The sequence below is a fragment of the Theobroma umbraticum genome, unplaced genomic scaffold, assembly GCF_002168275.2.
Source record: "Theobroma umbraticum cultivar Fairchild unplaced genomic scaffold, ASM216827v3 scaffold_51.0, whole genome shotgun sequence".
NCBI lineage: Eukaryota > Viridiplantae > Streptophyta > Magnoliopsida > Malvales > Malvaceae > Theobroma > Theobroma umbraticum.
Genome location: NW_018397260.1, coordinates 4,720,369 through 4,741,707, shown reverse-complemented (window position 1 = coordinate 4,741,707; position 21,339 = coordinate 4,720,369). Strand labels below are relative to the sequence as shown.

The window sequence follows — 21,339 nt, the reverse complement described above, 5'->3', positions numbered from 1 at the left end:
AAAAAAAAAAGAAAGAAAGATAGCTATAGCTTTAACAAATAAAGAAGTGTACTTTATGCAAAGCTTACATGAGATCAGGGATAATTGGATTCACAGGTGGGCAAATGGAATTTGCTTGATCTGAATTTGCTGCAGTATTCTTGTCAGGAGTGGTTGCCCTCTCTGATTGACTCCTTTCAGAGAAGCTGTCATTTAAAGGATCAACTGAATTTCCTGTCCAACCATACAATATCCAGTTATCGACATAACACACATTGGAATCATAATAGAGAAATAAATTACTTCATGAACTAACTCCACGAAAAGAAAACAGAAGAAAGGACAATATGATAACAGAAACTCCAGCGCAAATAAAAAACAAGATGCCAATTCAAGTTCATTTAATATACCATACTGTGATTGATTCGGATGTCATTTGAAGTAAATTTAACTTCCTATACTAATATCAGGAGAAAAATGTATACTTTTAACATGAATTATGGAAGTGCATGTCTTACAAAACTTTTGAGGAATATTGTAATAATGCAATCCTGTCAGGGACTTTTTGTAATTTACCCTTCCAAACTGATGCCCATATGACACTTTTAACTGACAATTAGGGCTGCACAAGTATCCTCAGACTCTAGCCCTAACACTTGATATCAAATGGCTCACTAATTTCCCATCCTCGGCATATAAATTGATTCTACATGATGCATGCATGGCATGCCAATACTAACAATGGTTACTTTGTTCTTGCCATAAGAAGACAACTGTGTTACAATCAGCTCAAACCAAATTATGGAAAAGAAATATTGGTGGGAGCCATCTGTTAAATAATGTAGCATGGCACCCACAGTAGAATCCAAAGCCATTTAACATATCTAATCCATCTGAAACTCAAAGGTCCCAAGTGCAATCAAGACCTGAAACAACTCTGCAAAAAGCACATTGAAGAACTAGCTTTGAAACCAGATAAGTCTAAAAAGAAAAACTTCATGTGAATAGCCTTGGGCAACATATGCAGGAAAGAAGTATAGATATTGCTTAAACTTCAACATATAATCAGAACTGTGCAGACCCTCTTTGATTGACAAAAGAAGTAAAAAAAGAAGAACTTTGGGCCACTATAAACTGCTTGACACAGCAAACCATCCCCCTTATAACTCATCATGCATTTCAGCAGCAAAAGAACCAAAAGGGAAAAACAAAAATTAACCATTTTTCCTACAAATATTTCTTGCAAATCAAAAACTTGCATGTTTCTTCAACTAATACTTCACTATGTGCGGGAAAACTTCTACAAACAACAAAGCAAGATTACAGGACAGAGTTCACTAAAGTGCAAATCATTACATTGAATATGATAAGAAAGGACACCAAAGCTAAGCCTTCATTTCCTAAAAGGTATAAGCAAAACACATCGCAATGAAATAAGAATATAGTCAGGAAGCCTAGCAAGGAACAACCTTGCTCCCTCTTCAAATGGGAGATTCAGTACAATAAAGCTTGAATACCTCTTCAAGACAATTATTTTACTTCAGAAATATGACATTGTTACTTTCTCATATATGCATGTTAGAATCTTGTACATGCAACAACCAGAATACAGTTCCAACAAACTTCCATTTAATTTTCAACGAAAAGACCTAGTGCCATGAAAATTGAGGGAAAGAACAAAAGCAAGTGCATATATTAGAAGAATGAAAATATAAAACTAACAGTGCTAGAAACAACAAAGGCTGCATTTACTAAACCCACAAAAAAGTGAACCACATCAAAAATAGACTTGACCAACGAAAAGGGTATTATACAAAAAAAAAATACTTCAACAAAATTTACCTGCATATGTGGGTAAATGCCTCTTTGACGAGTCCAGGGAACCATCACTCTTGGTTGAATTCTACATAGATGAAAAAAATCACTTCAGGACAAGAAAACAAAAAGAAAAAGAGGAACTAAATAATGTAAAGGCATCAAAATAATAAAGTAAAACCTATATAGAATATACAAATGAAAACAAATGACTAAATAAAGGCACAGAAGCAAACTTTTTGCAAAGCAGTTTCTTCTCTTGAATCTTGAAACATGAAAAGTTTTTTTTTTTTTTGAAAGGTGAGACATGAAAAGTTATTCAGACACTCAAAAATTACTCATTGTAAAAGCAGAGATCGCAAAGAAATTAAAGCACTTAAGTACTGTCTTACACATTTCAAGTTCAAGTTCACTTCTTGGTTCATTAAAAGGTATTTTCTTCATTGTGAATGTTATAAATACATCTTAAAATAACGCCAAACAAGTTATGACCATTCACAGATCAAGACAAAGAAAATCTGAACATCATATTCAACTGAAAATAAAGCAAACATAAATACAACCTTCTCCAAACTATCCTCTTTAATTTGCTATTTAATATTAATATTAATATTAATATCATAGATTAAAAATAACAGGTTTATACATCACAAAAGAAATACTTCACTTAAGTTTATAGAACTTAATGAGTGGCATGGCAGATCAACTCTCTTCACAACGTTTACCCATGTGAGAATTGGTGGACAAAAACAATTATGGAGGGCAAAATACATTTGTGGCCAGGAAGGTATCTGCCCAAAAGCAACTTCAAGAAACGAACATTCCAGAGCCATAATAAACATTACACCTACAATGTTCATGGCATACAATGACATACACAATTAGGATGTATTTCGTTGGGGAGATATGATCTTACATACATGCTAAGCAGATTCTAAATCAAAACATTAGAAAGAAGAGGGCCCTTGTGTAGAACAAGAGAACCTAAAACAAGAAACAAGACAACTGAAACCAAAAATATAGAATCCATTGAGCAACCACATCTAACCCCCCTCACCCCATCCAAAGACAAGGGACACAGCATTAAAATACACAAAAGGTATTATTGGCTGATGGAAGCATAAACCTATAAAAATCGGCACAAAAGAAGCAGTGCCTCAAAAATGACCAAACTTAAAATCACTTGAAAGCTACTAATCAGCAAGCAAACCTGTACCGGTAAGAGAAATGATGTCTAGATACCAATCATTAGTTAATCCATCCAACAATTATTAGGAAAGAGAAGTAAACAGAACATATTAACACAATTTCAAAGACATAAATTTAACAGAATGATCAACTAAAATATTTTAGAAGTTAACTTGCCAAAAAACCTTCCAAGCAAATCATAAAGGATTGATATTTTACCTTTCCAGAGGCATCAAGAATGAATGCTTTACTTGAATCATTTCTTTTTTCATTAGCAAGTCCATCAACCTTAACTTCATCCATCACTACCCCATTATCATTAATAATTTCATCAGATGAGCATATTACTTTGTTATCCCTCAAAATCCTTACATTACTTTTGGTTCTTCTCCGAGGGGGTACTGACTTAACAGCAACAGGATCTGTTATATCAGACTCTGATATCAGTATATCATCAGAACTATCCATTGCTCCAGCCTCATCCTTGGATGAAATCAAAGATTTTATCTTAACTTTTAAATTGTTTTGAGAAGAGCCCATATAAGCATGATTTCTAAGCCATTTCACTATTTTGCATCGCAAGTCAGGTGCCAAGCTATCCTCCTGAAAAAAGTAAGACCAAAAGTAACATTAAAGAGAAACAAAAAAAGACAAAAGCACAAACTGACAAAAAAAAACTACTTCAGAAAGCAATTGCCAGATTAGGAAGCACATGATCGCAGGTATTACATCTAACGTAGCACTCAGAGAATCAGGTGAGAGTCCAATCTCCAACGCTACATCTTTTACATTGACTTTGCCTCGGTCAATTAGCTGCATAATTTGCAGGTTGTAAGACAATATAACAATCTGGAGCCTTAGAAACATTGAGAAAATATTATCAATCCCTTAATCACTGGATGGATACCTTCTTCAAAATCAGTGCAAAGTTAAGGGAGTCAGATGGGTTAACATCATCACCATTGCTCCTCTCCAACAACCCCACATCAACAAGCTGCTGTGCATCACCAAATTCTGATGCAGCTCTGGTATTTGATCTGGTATCAGGCAAGCCTATCTCTTGTAATTCACCATCACCAGATTTATCAGAGTTATCATCTGGAGCTTCTATGTGCACTGCAATTTTATCTCCATTGTTTAGGCCAATCTTTAACATTTGAGAATTATCTATTGATGTTGGGGAAGGTTGGTCGGTGAACGAAGAGTCACTGCCAGCTGCACAAAGTTCTCCAAGTTGTGGGGAACTGCTGTTATCATGGATATCTGAATGCTTAGAGCAAAAAGCCCGTAACTCAATCTGTAGAAACATTAAAAAGAACTGAGCATATATGATATCAAGATAACATCCACAGTCACTGCTAGTAGATAATAACAACAAAAGAACTCCATTAACGGAAAGAAATTAAGAGACTTACATTATCACACCCATATCTTCCCCAAACTTCCATTCTGTGCCTGGCTTCTCGCGCACATATAGGATGGAATGAGGTTCTGCAAGTTCCTGGAAAAACACCCATATAAACATCCATTAAAGTGGAAGCATTATAGACATGTTCAGAATGTCAAGAAAATTAATAAACAACAAAAAACAAAACATGTCAAGACAACAGATATTTATGCATTGAATGAGCACACTAATTAAGTTAACAAAACTTGCTCAAAATTTGCATCAGTGACAAGATCATGGAAGAGGAACCTTGGTGATCATTTACTTCAAGATCAATTTTAGACTAGTCTCAAAATTGAATTCTTTGATAAACTACTAACTGTGCTATGGGATACATATATTATTAACATCAAAATATTAAAGAAAAATTATATTATGGAGACAAGAGGCATTTATACCATCTAATCAACCACCAGTTTCACATTACAAAACACATGATGATGTATAGACACATTGCAACCTTGAAAGCATCAGCAGAGTTGCTTATGAAAGGTTTGTTGAGAGGAAGAATCGGATGGCAGTTCTACGAAAAGGAAAATAAACTTGTGAACTCACTGGAGTCCTTTTGAAACTAAAAAGTATCATTTTCGACCGATTGGACTCCAATCAGAATGAGGGAATACTATACTACTGAACTACCCTTAAACTTTTCCTCCTATTCCTGATAATAGTTTTGCTTAAAAACAGAAAAGTAGCTCTAAAGGAAGAAGTTTGTCAAGAGGCAAGAAGCCAAACAAACCAAATGATCTTCAACAAAGGACAACAATGCTTTAGGTCAATGAATACGGTACCAGCCCATCTCTAATGCAAAAATTTTTATCCCGAAGACTGATTATACTAAAGAAAACCCAACGATATAAACTTTAAGGTATGAAGTATGTTAAAATATTTTCATGATAACTTCCATTACGTATTCAAACTTTGATAAACTGCAACATCCTAGTAACACGCCTATACACGGACCAAGCAAGTCATTATCAGAAGGGAAGGGTAATCACCCAGGATTCTCTTAAGGACTTCTCCATAACGGTATTGCAAACCCATATCTCACTTTTGTATCAAAAAATCACAATAAAAATTGCCAGCATGAGATGTTCCTACAGTTTATTTTTCTGTATGAAGTGTTCATAACTGCCCTCTCCAGTTTCTACAATAAATATTTTATGCATGAAATGTTCAAACACAAAGGGCACAAATTCAAATTTTAAAACACCTGTACTGCTATAATTTGAAAATACGCTCTCGAACAAACCTGTTTGTCAAAGATAGTAATATTACCAGAAGAGGAACTCTTCTATAAAGGTTTGTTGACAACGAGGGAATGTCAAGCTACCTTACTTCCATTTGAATAATAATCTCAGAAAATTCTTAGACCAAGCAATTTTTTTAGGGAGAGAGAGGAAAAGTTACATATTGATAATGGAGGTTGATAATCAAGGAAGTTGATGAAATATTTCGCATCAAGCATCTTACTTTTACAAGCTCCCTTCCAAGTAATTTATCAAAAAAATAGATATGTTCACATTATTATTATTACAAGAACAAACCCTGAAATTGTATAGGTTGCTTAACTGTTACCTCCTGTTCGAAAAAGAAAATGGACAGCAAACTTTCTACAAATAAACAGAAATCCACAAACAATTACCCATAATCAAACTTTGGTACTTCTGTACATGGATGGAAACCAACCATACACCTAAAAGCTACCAACAACCATAAAAAGCTGACAGCTGAAATTTTAAATATCACAATTATCATACAAATCACACATACCACTAGGCCCTAAATGACCATGTTTGTTGCTTGTAAACAAAACATTACATCTTGGTAATTAAACATCTACCCTCACGTTTAATCTTATTCCTGAAGTACTGTAAGTTTATTTTCCACAACTGCCAGTGATTATACATTACATATTACCAACAATAAAAATGCAAGTAATTGTTATAGATAAGTATAGCTTCTCTCTACCAGATTCAGCATGCATATGCTAAGATAACATCAAAAGAGGAAACATATTCTAAAACTGTTAAACAAACTACTATATCAATATATGGAAGGGAACAAAGTCACCGGCGCATGAAAAAGATATAACGCTCTTATAGCACAAAAGGCAGCAAAATGATCATTCACACTGGCCAAAAAGGGCAAAATTGTTTTAGAGCTTTGTAATTTGAATCATCCAACTCACTGTGTTTCACACTTCCAACAACAATTTCAGCTAACAAAAACATAAAAGGAGCAGGTGGCACTTATTTGTATTAACAGAAAATGAAGTTAAACAAAAAGATTTCTAACAACAAGAAGCATCAACTGCAGTGATAGCATATCCAAGCAATTCCCTTCTTTTATTTGAATTTTTTGAAGTTACTACTAATTACACAACAAAAATATAGGAATTATTTCTTCATAGGAAGCACTTCAAATAACACATTTTGCAGTTGCACATCTGTAGTCTAACGGATGTAAAAAGTAGCCAAAGATTTGAATAAAGTATGCTCTCCTTGTGCACCAACCAAAAAAGAGATGCAGAATGGTATAGGAAAAAGTAGCAACAAACATACCATGACTACACCGAACACATGCACCATACTTCACTTTGCATACATTACAGACTAATTTCTTTCTGGTGTCCTTTATTCCTCCCACATTAGTAATTGGTTCCATCTTTGTCAAGTCTTCTATATAAACCTCAGGCATCCAGTGCGAACAAAACAAGTGAGCAAACTCCACAGACCCACCATTTTCATCACTCTTTAGGATGGGCTTTAAAGCACCACCCTGCTTCGGACAAAGTACACAAGGCTTCACCATATCATTTTCATCATTTTTGCGCTTACACCAAGCACACAACCAAGAACTATCTACATCATTTTGCACACCATAGCACTTTTGATGAACAGCAACCTTACAGGAACTGCAAACAATCAATCTGTTTGATGCTTTTCTGGTATCACCCGTGCAACAGAAGTGACATAAAGATGAATTCCCATCACATGGACACGCAATTAATACTTTCTCCAAGCCAGCATCCTCTCCCAGAAGCTTCCGCTTCTTTGAAGGCCGCTCTGAAGTTAATAGTAACCTACTCCTAGAACCTAAAAGCCACTCTAAACCACTAGATGAGTCTGAAACAGAACATACTTTTTCTTCCTTCGCTGGAAACTGAGCTTGAGTTACCACGCTATCAATTTCCATTAACTGCCCATCCTCCTCCTTGACCATCTCCTTCCCGTCTTCTTTATGGACATCACCATTTTCATTCCTAACATGCAAATTCTCTCCACTACTCACATTCGCCTTCTCATCCATGTCAGCATCCAATTTTAAATTCTCCCTCGGCTCATTTCCAACGTAAGGAATCACAAAACACTTCTTCCTAGCAGCTAAAAAACTAAACGAAGTAATTCCAAACAAAGCATCAATATCCAGCAATGCCAAGTCCCTAAAATACTCTTCCGTTTCAACCCAAACGCTCCCGCCTCGCGCCTTTTCCCCCTGTCTCGAAGACTTCTTATCCGCTCCCGAATGCGACTTCTTATGCCTCTTCCTACCATCAGTCTGCTTCAACAAACTAGCCAGTCCACTGGGCAGCGTTGGCACACTCGACCCGGAAACAGAGCCATCTACAGGGACATCAAAAGGGGAACGTTCGCAAAGCGCTTTCCGTGCCTGCGAAAAGAAATCAACACCAACGTCGCTGGAAATTTGCTTCTCGGTATTTTTAGGTTGGGTCACCGGACTCCGACCCGGAACCCTAGAAATTGGGCGGCAAGGCCTCTCCTCGGTGCCGCAACCTCCGTCCGCACCCCTACCCATCATCTTCTTCTGCCGGTGGCATAGGGCTTCCGTCACCACCGACAACAAAAACCACCACCACCACCTCCCCCTTCGCATTCCATAACAGTCGAACCCTAATCCTAATCCTATCCTATCTCCGCCCCTCGTAAACACAAAACCCTAACCCTAAAAATCAAGTTCCACTATAAGTCTTTTCAAAAAGAAATAAAAGAAAAATGAATAGCCATAGAAGGGAAGAGCAAGAGGATAAGCTCGCGGCTAGGGTTAGGGTTTTCAGTTATTTTTTCTGGTTTCGGATCCGTTTTTAAGTGTGCGTTGTTCTCTTTTGGGTTGTTGCGTTTTTTTTTTTTTCCTGGGGAGGGGGACTTCGAAGAGAGAGAAAGAGACTGATGAGAGAGAAATAATAAGAGAGAGAAATAATAAGAGAGAGAAAGATTCGCGTTTTTTGCAGGCAGCGAGGACGGTTCGTTTTAGGAGTGATATTTACTTCTTATTTTGTTTTTTCTCAATTGGGGTTTGGATAGGATGTGGTGAAGCAATACCTGTGTATTCGTGTGGTTGCGGGGATTTCAGCACGTGGCGTATGGATATTGGTTTAAAAGGATCAGATGCAACCACCTCCGCTCCTGATTATTTGAGCCTCTGTTTTTCCGTTTTATTAGTGTCAGTGCTGATGTGTTTTTTTTCGCTTGCCTTCCTAAATCCTCTGCTCTCCAAATTAAAATCACATACATGTTTAGCACGTAATCATGAATTGCGTTTTACATAAAACCAATAAAATCCTCTGCTACTATTATTTATTTTCTATTTTTTATTTAATAATAAATTTTATCCCTTGTAATAAAATATTCTTGCTTGTAGTAAATTACGCCAACTGTAAAAAGAATATATTTTATACATTAATTCTACTCATAATATAATCTTTCATAATTTATTAATTTTCTATCTAAAAAATAAGAATTTTGAATCAAATTCTTTGAAAAAATAATTTATTTATTTATTATTGAATCAAATGCTTGAGTGCTTCATCAAATATTTCTTCAAATAATGTGGTTCAAACAATTAAATAGTAGTCCAAATAATAATCACATAAAATTTTATAGTTTTATAAATAGATTTAAAAAATGTAAAAATATCATATAATTATGGTAATTGAAATTTTTGGCTTCAAAAATTTTTAAACAAATAGTACAAAAGTCCTTTTAGTTTGGTGAGCAAGTGCTTGGTTCTGAAATTAAAATTTTAGACTACATATCTATCCATATTGTTCTAATACCAAACTTGCAACCAGTCGATCAACTCTAAAAATTAGTATTAAAGGATTCCAATCTATCAATTGAAATCGACTAAATTTGGTTAATTTCATGCAATTTTAATTGATTATTTAAATTTATTTTGATCGATTTTTAGTATATAAAATTTTAGAATTGAACTACTAAAACATAATCATTAATAATATAGATTTTATATACATTATGTATAATTAATTAATAATTTAAATAATATAAATTTTATAAAATAGTAAAATTTTTGAATTTAAGATTTTTTTCTTTTTAAATATGATTCGATCAATTTGGTTATTTTTTATAAGAATTTGATTAATATAGTTAATTTAGTATTAGAAAAATTTAATGATTGAATTGACTAAATGCTAGACTCTAGATCTGATAATCTTTTAAAAATAATAATTAAAATATTTTAAATTCCAAACTACAAACTATTTAAGTAAACTCAATCTTAAAAATCTTAGACTACATATCTATCCATATCTTCATGGAATTGTTACGAGACAAAACTTATAATCTAGTCAGTCAACTCTAAAAATGAGTAAAATTGATTATAATCAAGTAAATCAATCGAAATCTATTTAACTTGGTTAATTCTATGCAATTATATTTGATTGTTTGGTTTAGTCTATTTACTTGTTTTGATCGACTTTCAATATATAAAATCTACAATTGAACCCAAAAAAAATAATCATTAATAATATATAATTTAAATACATTATATATAATATAAAATTAATTAATACAATTAATATTTTATATAATATAAATGCTAAAAATTAGTAAAACCTATCGAATTTAAGTTGATTTTTTTTGTTTTAAGATATGTTCAATCAATTCAATTTTTTTTTATAAAAGTTTATTTTTAGTTTTTTATAATTAGAAGAAAAAGATTCGAATCTTACTATTTAGATAGAACCATCATGTATTAACTAAGAGTTCAATTGATTTATTCAATTTAGTTTGTGAAATTTTAAGATTGAATCAATGAATTCTCACTTTAATAGACTAATAATCTTTCAAAAAATAAGAATTAAAATGCATAATGTATAAAAAACCTCTAAATTATTTAGAAAATTTTAAATAAGTCATTACTTTTTTATTATATTCAATCAAACTTTTCGTATTTTGATTTTAAACTAAATAATCTTTTATGGCTAATGTTTAACTTAATTAACATGTTACTTGTTATTTTATGTTACATAATATACAGACATGACATAATGGATTATAGTATGACATAATGACAATGTCCCATTACATTTTCCACCCTCCACATCAGTAGTATTTGAATAAAAATAATAAGTGATATTTTCAATAATAATAACTAGTTAACAATTAATTATAAAAAAGTATTTAGTTTAAAATAAAAATACAATAGCTTTATTGAATACAATAAAACAATAAGTACTTACTTGTGAATTTTATTGAATAATTCAAAGATTTTTTTCAATATTATGCTAATTAAAATAATAATATTTTATTATTATAAATGTAAATTTAAATCAAATAGTGTACCAAATTCATAAATATTAAATATTACAAAAAAATCATATATTCAAATTTTGATTCACATTATAATTTATTTAGTGTTAAATTTTATAACTTTGAAAGTTTTAACCTATTATTTAGTGTTGTTCGTAACTTTTCTTTTTATTTATTCATTTATTATTTGTATTAGATATAAATATTTTAAATAATTTTTTGGCTTAATAATTAATATCTTTAAAAAAGATACCATTTTTATATATTCAAAATTTACAGTTTATAAATATTTAATTTATTTTATATATAGATAGGGGTCATTAATTTAAAATCATTATTATCGTTTAGAATAGATTAAGTGTCTATTTGGCCTGACTTTTTTTCAATTTATTTACTTTTTAAAAATAAAAACCAGATCAAACATGATTTTTTGATGAACACTTAAAAAAATAGTTTTTTTAAGAATAATTTTTTTTTAAAAATAACTTAAAGAAAAGCTCCAGGGAAGAACTTTCTTTTTTCTTGTTTTTAAAATATATTAATTTTTTTAAAAATATCCCTATTTCAATCAATCTTCCTCTCTTCTCCTTCTTTTTGTAAATTATCATTTTTCAGCAAAAGACTCAATAACAAAATATTAAAATTTAAAATTTTTTGTTTTTACAAAGATTAAGAGAAAAAAAATTTAAAATTTAAAATTGCATTTAGAAAAAAAAAAGACCCAACACATTATATCAAAATATAAAATTTTTTAGTTTTTACAAAAATTAAGAAAAAAATATAAATTTTAAAACTACATTCAGATACTATTTAAGGATTTTCTCTCTTTTTTCACGAGATGTTAATGTTAAATACATCATTTTTTTTTTTAAGAATTGAAGCATCATGGTTCGATTACTTGTTAGATCAACAAAAATTTAATACTATTGTTACTATACAAGTTTGAGAATTGTTTTATTTCTTTATTGATTTTTTTTTAACATCTAAATTTATATATAAACTTGATGCATTACATTATGACTTATTAGGTGATTAAAGATGGTATAAATATTTTTTATGGTAATTTTAACTTAAATTAAAGTTTATATAATTTATTTTGTTAAACAGTTTATCAAATAATTTTAGCTTAATTCTAAAAGTTATTATTTTTCATAAGAACTTAATAATAGTTTTTAAGTTAAAAATAAGTTAGGCCAAAGCTCTAAGTATTAAGATTAAAAGCTATCCACAAATATGTCAAATTTTTTTAAAAAAATTATAAAACCACACATCAAATGAAAGGATTATTCTAAAAAGAGATCAAAATATGGTTTCAAAATTAGTGATAGATCTCAAGGTTGAGCATTTATTTAATTTTATTTTAAATTAAATAAATTTTTAAAATTTATTGTTAATTAATTATAATTAATCAAAATTATAATTTGTTATTCTATATTTACATGATACTAATATGATATTGATATAAAAAATAAAAAATAATTATATTAAAATTGATTACAACATATTAGTATATTACAATAACATAATATAATATAAAATAATAAATAATATTTTAATTAATAATAATAATTAATTAATATTTATAAAATTTATTTAATTTAAAATAAAAATATAATTAAATATAATAAAAATTATTTAAAATTGTTTAAAATATTTAAAAATTATGTTTTTTAAAAATCTTTATTCATAGTGAAAATAAATGAAAGAAAAAAAAGATCATATTGACATCATGCAAGATATTCATTCATTATTATTAAAAGAAAATAAAAATTATGCGGGAAACAACAAAGATTCTAGAAAATGAAAATAAAAACACCAACGCGAGGATGCAGCCAAAAAAAACTTTCCTGAAAAATAAATGACACCAGTGAAATGTAAAAACTGAAAACTAATAGTTAAAAAATGAAAAAGACCTAACAAAATAAAGCAGAAAAAAACAGATGAAAAGAGGAAAGCGGACGTAGGGAGGATTCGGGAGGAAGGTAGTAAGAGAGAGAGAAAGAAACAGCGGAAAATAACACTTCACAATAGGCTGTACTAAAAGAAGGCTTAAACTATTCTTCAAATAAAAAAAAATAAAAAGAGAAGAGAGGGCTTAAGATAAAGAAAAGAATCGAATCGTTAATTCATCCTCAATAATTAGTTAATTAATTACACAAAAAATAATCGAATGGATTTAGGGGAGCTGTGGGCGATCTTCGGGCCCGGGGTCGCGGGCGCCGTGTTCGGTGCCGGCTGGTGGTTTTGGGTCGACGCCGTCGTTTGTAGTTCCGTTGCTGTCTCTTTCCTCCACTATTTACCTGGTACAAGACAATTCCTCTATTTTCCATACTCTGCTTCTTTGTTTAATTGTAAGTTTTTTTTTCTGTTATCGATGTTTATATGGCTGATTATTCCTTTTTTTTTTAGGAATATTTGCATCTATTGCGGCTTTGATGTTCAATTGTGTTAGAAAAGAAGATATCGATTACTCTCCTTATGAAGAAGGCGAGTGGAGGTTAGCTAATTCTTTGTTTCTCTCTTTCAATTGCTTGCTCTTATTTAGTTGATTTTTTTTCCGGATCGAATAACGTTTGATTTGCTTATCGGTGTTGTTTGATTATGCTTACTATTACTGAATTGTGCTAAAATTCTTATCATTTTGCTTATGATTGAAAAGTTATGTAAATTACTTAGGGTTTTGCTGTTCCTCAGTGGTAATGCCGTAGATTGAGATATTTTCAGGTGAAATTGAGATGCGTTGTTCATGTTAGTTGATTGCATAAAGTTATTGTTATTGAAAGTCTTATGTTGTCTGTAGAATCGAGGTTTACTTTGAACTCTGAATTCCATAAGCATTAGGGCTTCAGAGTCAATGTTCTTGCATCTCAACTAATTTAATCCTTTTGGAATAACAAATTTCACCACAAAGTGGTTTAGATTTTCGTTACTTTAATTGAGTATGATGGTGCATATTTGCACAGACGCATGTCTTTAAATTCAGTTCTAGATTAGATTTATTTCATGTGCAGCGCCTATTTTTTGGGTGAAAGTTTGAACAGTTTGGATGCCTAATTTCAGGTGGTAATCTGTCTGAAGGGTCTTCATACTCATGTAGAGTTTATTAATATGGAACTGTCCCTTAAAATCCATTTATAAAGTCTCCTAATGTTGATCTCTCTCTCTCTCTCTCTCTCTCTCGTAATGCAACTGTGTTTGAGGCATGGCATGATAATGTTGTGATCTTGGAAGCTTTTTCGCTGCCTGTATGGCATAAATTTGGAGGAGCTGACTTTTGAAAATCAAGGAAATCTCATCCAAGTTTTGAGGATTTATACTTGATGAGCAGAGTGCTGGTTTACAATTTTTTATCCACCTTTTGTGTGTGTTGTCACTGAAGTCAACCTTAAGGCTTTAGTGCATCTGTGGAAAGTAGTTGTGATGATCATTCATTTACAAATCATATACCTTGTACACTTAGATGCTGTTTACCAATGGAAATTCTAGTATTAAAACCAATATTACAGACTCAAGAGCTGAATTACAAGTTCTCCTTTTATTTTGAAGGGTTAAAATATAAGAAAGCAGATATAATTAAATAATTTAAGTGATAGTGTTTTCTGCAGTTTATGTTCCAATTGCTTTTGGAGAAATAATACAAAATTTGAACAGTCTTGTTGATTTTTTGAAACTTGTTTTGATACACTTCCTATAGTTGTTTTGGTCATTCATTTTAGTTTTTTCCTGCACCAGAGCAAACTCAATTCTAACACATATGTTGTCATGGCCATTTATTGTAGCTTGAGTATAGACATTGGATTATGGTGAGAAAAGGAATGACAGAGGCTTATTTCTAATTGTATAATTTAGGCACTGGATGAAGCGAAAAAAAGAAAGGAAAAAGGGGTGCTAATCCTGTGTCATTATGGCTTAAATTATTAATTTTTGGCTTTGTGTTTTCACTGCAGTCTTTGCGCTCTTGATATTCTAGGAGAACCTTGGGTTCTTTAAGTGGGAATTGAAAAAACACTCTCTTTTATGTATTTTTAGTTTTATTTTCCCGAACTTATCCCTTAATAATTCATGCTACTCAATTGCCTGAGCTAGCTTATTCGGTATGAGTCACTACTGAATTTGCTTAAGAGACACAAGAAATGCCCTTAAGCCATTTCGCTTCTTCTACTTTCATGCAGGTTCCCCTAGTTTTGAGCTAAGTTAATGCTTAGTCAAAAGATAGCTTAATAATGGTCTTGCTTAATTACATCAAAATTTTCATTGCAAATGTAAAGAAATTTGCATCATGTATTGATGCTATCATTTGGGATTGGAGTGGTTTATGGGCTATCAATATTTGTTAAGCATGGTTCATCCAGTTCGTTGTTGTGTTTAGTAATATTTAATTAAACTGACCTGTACATGTGCTTCAGTTGCATGACAATTTCATAGTCACTGATTGAAATTTGGAGTTCAAAACAAGGATTTGGCTTTATATGAAAGCCATAGGAAATTACTAATGGTGCTTAAGCTTTTAATTTCCATTTTGTCTTGTTTTCTTGCCACATGCCTTGTATCTTGTCCTTGCATGGTTTCAGATAATTGGGGTCAATTGCTGATATTTAAGATCATCTATATGGCAAACTTCTAATTATTAGGAATGTAATGAGCTGGTTATCCTTGTATCTGTTCTGTTGTGTATTTGAACTCAAACTGTTTAATGAGAATTAAATTACTCCTTTGATTTCTTCTTCTGGATAATGGATGCTAATCCTTCATTGCAATAGGTTGAAGCTCTGGCTTTTCTTTGCTTATGTTGTATCCTTTGTCTCACTGGCTGCTTCTGTGGGCCTGTTGATACAAGATTCGCTTGTGAAATCTGGTCCTTCGGTGTGGACTGGAACTGCAGGTGTCTTACAGTGTGTGTTCGTCTTAATCAGGTAAATGTTTTTCGAAAATTCAGAATTGCAACCATATTCAATGTCATGTTTTTACATGACTTTGTTAGTTCAATTTTGTAGAATTATTCCTATTTGAAGGTGAATATCTCTCTCTCTCTCTCTTGTTGGTATGTATACTGCCAATTTTTCTTAAGATGTTCTCTAATTTCATTTTTGTGTTAATTTGAATCTTCCACTGCAGCGGGCTGATATATTGGACTTGTCACTCAGAATAAATTAAGACAGATGCCTTGCATCTGGTGTTTAGACTTTGGAGCTTGGAACCACAAGTGAGGCAGTTATATGTGTATGTATTATCTGTGCTTAAATGAGTGGGATAGAAAGTTGTTACCTTCGTAAATCTTGTGATGTACCAACTGTCTCAAGTATGAAAGTATGATTCATCCTGGCCTTTTGAAATTTGTGACGGTGGTTAACTCTAGTTTCAACCGCCTGCGCTTGACAACATTTATGCTGTCTTTTCTTTTTTTGTTCCAGTTCTATTCAGGGGCAAATCAAATTTATATTGTCTTGGTCACATTGACCTTCCTCTTTTCTCCATTTGCCAATGTCAGGCATTTTTGTTGGGTCGGACAATACACTTTGCTCTTCAGCTACCCTCTCCCACATCTCAATCCATCAGCCTAGTTATTCCAATCCAAGCTGCAGCTCTCAACTCAACCTACTACCCTTTCCTGTGAAGGCACATCTGGAGAAGCCGGGATAATATTTGAGCTGTGGAAAGCGTTTCGCTTTGCTACAATTGAATAAAGTCAAATTGGGGCAGAAGATATCAACAGCAGATTTAACTCTAGTAGAGGATGACAACCAATCTTTCTTTTTGTTAAAAAAAATTTCTTTTATGGTGCAAAAGAATGACAGCCAAGCTTTTACTTGTTAGGAAACTCAAATTACAGCTTAATGATAAAAGGAAGGATAATGCAGTGCGCCTGCATAGTTATCTACTTATTTTACATGAACCCTCCTCTCCTAATTAAGCACAAATCAAGTCAGAAAACAACCTATCCAACCAAGATACTTAAATTGAAGCCAATATCTGAGCTTGATGCATGGGTATATTTCCTCAAGAATTGTAAACATTCAGGCTCATTAGTACATAAACATAATTACAGGGTTATCCAGTTATCCAGTTTATTTTTAAATGTGGAATTAAACCATTTTGCTACGGATTCGTTGTATCAATTTGTAACATGGAAACCCAGATCATCTTCTCAGATTACTTGGTCAATAGAAGGGTATATGAAATTTCTGTTTTACTGCTTAAGGAAGGTTATGCTCATGGAAAGGAAAGAAACAGGGAAATACATGCATGAAGGCATTAAAAAGCATTTAATCATGATCCAAATAAATGCCATGACATTATTATTGTCCAGAAAGGGGGAATCCTAAGGGCTATATAAACCTGGCTTTGTGCACATGAAAAAAGCACCAATTAAATTGACATCCCTTTGTCAATTGCCTAAAAATTTGTTTCAAGCTTCCAGTTGAATTTGTAAAAGCAAGTAGGAAAGGGATGGCTCCAAAATTTCAAGCTTCCAGTTGAATTTGTAAAAGCAAGTAGGAAAGGGATGGCTCCAAAATTTGCTCAGTTGTTTGTCTCAGCACTGGTGCTATTAACTCAATTGCTTTCTCTCGCTGGTAAAATCTTTTCTCTCTGTGATTATACATCCAAAATTGGAACTATATCTTCATTCCATTTCATGTTTACTTGCATGATGTTATTGTCTTTGACCTTGATGCTAACTGAGATACCATAATGTTGCAGATGCCCGCAATATTGGTGTTTGCTATGGTTTAAACGGAAATAATCTTCCATCTCCGACGGATGTCATCAACCTTTACAAAAGAAGTCAAATTGACAATATCAGGATCTATGAGCCTTATCCAGAAGTGCTTCAAGCGTTACGGGGTTCAGGGCTATCCGTCGCTATTGGTCCAAGGAATGAGGACATAGCGAGCTTTGCAGGGAGTCAAGATGCAGCCAATGCCTGGGTTAATAAGAACATCGTCCCTTACAAGAACGATGTTTCGTTCAAATGGATCACCATCGGCAACGAAGTCATTCCAGGGCCATTGGGCGCAAATGTTCCTGCAGCCATGAACAACATCAGATATGCACTCTCCTCAGTCGGGCTAACCGGGATTAACGTCACCACTGTACTCGCTGCAACTGCACTGGGAGCCTCGTTCCCTCCTTCTGCTGGTGCTTTTGCAAGCGATATAACAGGGACCATAGCCAGTATTGCTGGCATTCTGGCTCAAGAGAATGCACCCCTCATGGTCAATGTGTACCCATACTTTGCATACTCCTCGGACCCTATTCATATTTCCGCTGAATATGCCTTGTTCAATTCCACTTCAGCGGTGGTGACCGATGGAAGCTTTCAATATTTCAATCTCTTTGATGCCATGTGCGATGCTTTCAACGCCGCCTTAGAAAAGATCAACTTCGCTGGTGTAAAACTTGCAGTAGCCGAGACTGGGTGGCCGTCGGTGGGAAATCCACCTTTCACGAGCGTGGCCAATGCTCAAACTTACAACAAGAACCTTATGAATCATGTGTTGCAGAATGGGACTCCAAGAAGGCCGTCATATCTCATGGATGCGTTTTTCTTTGAGATGTTCAATGAAAACTTGAAGGAAAATGCAGTCGAGCAGAACTTCGGATTCTTCTTCCCCAACATGGCACCTGTCTATCCATTTTGGTGATTCCAGTGCTATTGGCTCTTTAGTCTTCATGTGGTTTTCCCTTAAGGGATAAAGTGTAAAATTAGTCCAAATAATATAGTAACTATCTTTGTAATGGTACGGTGGAACTTCTTTTATGAACATCTTTTATGGATTGTTTCCGCCATGGAAACCGAACAAAATTTCTTAATTTTCTCCCATCAAAAATGAACTTTCCGCTGGAGTACAAATCCAAACAAACCTTTCCCACAAAATGGAAACTAATATACTCCATATTTAAACGGAAAATCATTATACGTCCGTTGTAGAATGACCCATACATAGCACAAGCCAGGAAATGCCAGTCCGTTATACAAGAGCTTTATCTTTATGCATGGAGCATGTGTCAGGATTAAATGAGATTCCAAATTAAGAGAGGAGGCCAAACATTCAAATCCCTACTCTCTTGAAATGTCCAACTAAAAAGCCTAAAATGTATGCAGCCTGTTTATCAGTTCTATTCATTTTCTTAGACTTAATTTGCTCTAGGCGCTGCTTTGTATTAATTCGTTTTTTGTAAATAACAGATTTGTTGTTTCTTCGTCACACCAAAGAAAAAAAAAAGGAAAAATCCATTAAAATTACAAAAGAAAGGCAGAACTCACCTGCAGGGGAGCAGTCGAGTTACTGCCTTAGCATGGCTTACCAAAAAGTAGCCAACAGCAGAACTTAAGAAGAAACCAGGATTCACAACAACCTGCAGCCTCAAAATCTATACAATTGTAAGTTGACAAGTGACACTGTAATCATGCACTAAGCTATTCACACGATCGTTTCACATCAAGAAAAGTAAGAAAGACAAACAAAACCTGCAAGCCTGTTTCGACTTCTTACTTCTCCGCTATGTCCGCCCAAGTTCCAGAATTGACATAAACTCCTAAGACGAACAGAAGGGAGGAAAGCAGCTACTGAGGGAAGATTCGCAGCAGGTCGCTCAATCTATCAACTCCCTGTTGGCAAAGTTGTCTGCCATCTCATTACCAGACCTTGGAGTATATTGAATCCGCCGGCCTGCCACTGTCTTTGAGTGTAATGATTTGAAATACCAGATGTCGAAGTCTTCAAGGGGATATCTGAGGCTAATGAGTTATGTATTACCAAGAACTTGCTGTAAGGCCAGAGGCCAATGAGTTATCTGATGATTTAAAAAGCGTTAGTTTGAAGGTAGAAGCAATATTTTTGGAGGTGATGGCCAAGTCAGATAGGTTGAAAGAAGATATTTGAGGGTCTCCTTTACAGTCCAAATTGAATATCCCATTTGGATTTCATCTCTTTTTAATCAACAACACAATAAGCTAAACTGGAACGGGGATCTTTAGGTTCCTCTGAATTTTTGTTTGTAAGTAGAGAACAGGAATTGGGATCTTTTAACTGTATGAAATTGTTCAGGCATGAAAAATCTGTTCATGGCATTTAGAACTATAGACTCTGCTACTTCATTTCAATCCCTTTAACGCATAAAAACACATCCTTGAGCATGTTAGTTTCCGCAGACCAGAAAAATTTGATTCTTTATAGTGAAACAAACCATACAGCTGCAAATAGCAAATTTGGTTCACCACCGGATGCTCAAGAAATTTCCTATATTTATATCTAAATATATATATTACTGCAAATTTATATGGTTGGTGGCAAATTATGCTGGAGCCTATGATATTAGTGTTAACCGTGGGAGGAATGGAAAGGAATCTTCCATTTCCTAAAGACGTGGTAGGACTTTATCAGAGGTGTGGAATTGAATCGTGAATCTCTCTGAGCCAATACCTGAAGTACTTGAAGCATTGAGGGGGTCAAAGATCCAAATCTCTTGGTGTTAGAAACCAAGCCAATATGCAGTTAATGAATGGGTTCAATCTGATATCGACCCTTTACACGGATGATGTTTCATTTGGTTGGGTCTCGGTAGGTAATGACGTAATCCCCGGTTCTGATTCAGCCTATGTTTACAGAGCCATGGACAACGTGCACACTGCACTAACGTCAGTTAGCACCAGGGTCACAACCTTTGTCCCAACAAAAATCCTTCTGATTTCAACCCCTCCATCAGCAAGGAAGCCTTGGTTACCATGAATGATGTTGCAGCATCTCTGTCACGCACAGGAGCACCACTCATGCTTAGCGTCTACCCTAACTTTGCTTATCCCTCGGATCCTCAACACATTCCATTCGAGTATGCGACATTGGAATCTATAACCTGCATGATGCTTGTTATGCTGCATTGGTGAAGATCAATGCAGGCCATGTTTCAATTGCCATAGCAGGAACCGGTTGGCCAAGCGCTGGAAAGAAACCTTATGCAAGTGAGGACAACGCAAGGATACATAATTCCAACCTTTAATTTAATGTGGTGAGGAGAGGACTCCAAGGAGGTCACAACAACTTATGGATACATTCATTAAATAAATGTTGGATGAGAATCAGAATAAAGCTGTAGAAGAAGAGCAATTTGGACTTTTTTTTAAAGGACTTTGATTTAGAGGAATATTCTCCATGTGCCTCTGCTTGAGAACAACCAACATCTGACGGATTTAGCTAGACTGCTTTATCCTCTCTTTTTTTTCGCCTAGTTATTGCTTATATTATTGATAATAGAGGCCTCTTTTGGGACTCAAATTTATTCCATATATGTTACGTTTTTACTTCTTAATATTTAGCAGAAATAAGTAACAAATTTAAA

The 21,339-nt window shown here is 33.6% G+C and overlaps 3 protein-coding genes across 4 annotated transcripts in view; 2 read left to right on the top strand and 1 right to left on the bottom strand.

Annotated features, from left to right (window-relative positions):
* The window catches only part of LOC110416218 (PHD finger family protein), a 12,421-nt gene extending 3,746 nt beyond the window's left edge, over positions 1 to 8,675 (bottom strand). For both annotated transcript variants that reach the window (XM_021428123.2, XM_021428125.2), the window contains exons 1-7: positions 6,994 to 8,675; positions 4,398 to 4,483; positions 3,890 to 4,279; positions 3,712 to 3,795; positions 3,202 to 3,585; positions 1,822 to 1,882; positions 69 to 213 (exon numbers count right to left, since the gene is read on the bottom strand). In XM_021428123.2, the coding sequence (XP_021283798.1) occupies positions 69 to 213; positions 1,822 to 1,882; positions 3,202 to 3,585; positions 3,712 to 3,795; positions 3,890 to 4,279; positions 4,398 to 4,483; positions 6,994 to 8,326 (2,483 nt within the window). In that variant the 5' untranslated portion in view covers positions 8,327 to 8,675. The remainder of the gene's footprint in view (positions 1 to 68; positions 214 to 1,821; positions 1,883 to 3,201; positions 3,586 to 3,711; positions 3,796 to 3,889; positions 4,280 to 4,397; positions 4,484 to 6,993) is intronic.
* A 4,264-nt stretch (positions 8,676 to 12,939) lies between these two features.
* Positions 12,940 to 16,452, top strand: LOC110417307 (transmembrane 50A-like protein). Its single transcript, XM_021429576.2, has 4 exons — positions 12,940 to 13,304; positions 13,411 to 13,498; positions 15,762 to 15,914; positions 16,117 to 16,452. The coding sequence occupies exons 1-4, from the start codon at positions 13,172 to 13,174 to the stop codon at positions 16,148 to 16,150; spliced, it is 408 nt and encodes a 135-aa protein (XP_021285251.1). The 5' UTR covers positions 12,940 to 13,171; the 3' UTR covers positions 16,151 to 16,452.
* Positions 16,453 to 17,479: 1,027 nt separating this feature from the next.
* LOC110417199 (glucan endo-1,3-beta-glucosidase-like) lies at positions 17,480 to 18,674 on the top strand. Its single transcript, XM_021429431.1, has 2 exons — positions 17,480 to 17,573; positions 17,701 to 18,674. Exons 1-2 carry the CDS (start codon positions 17,504 to 17,506, stop codon positions 18,642 to 18,644), a joined length of 1,014 nt encoding a protein of 337 aa, XP_021285106.1. The 5' UTR covers positions 17,480 to 17,503; the 3' UTR covers positions 18,645 to 18,674.
* Positions 18,675 to 21,339: the final 2,665 nt, after the last annotated feature.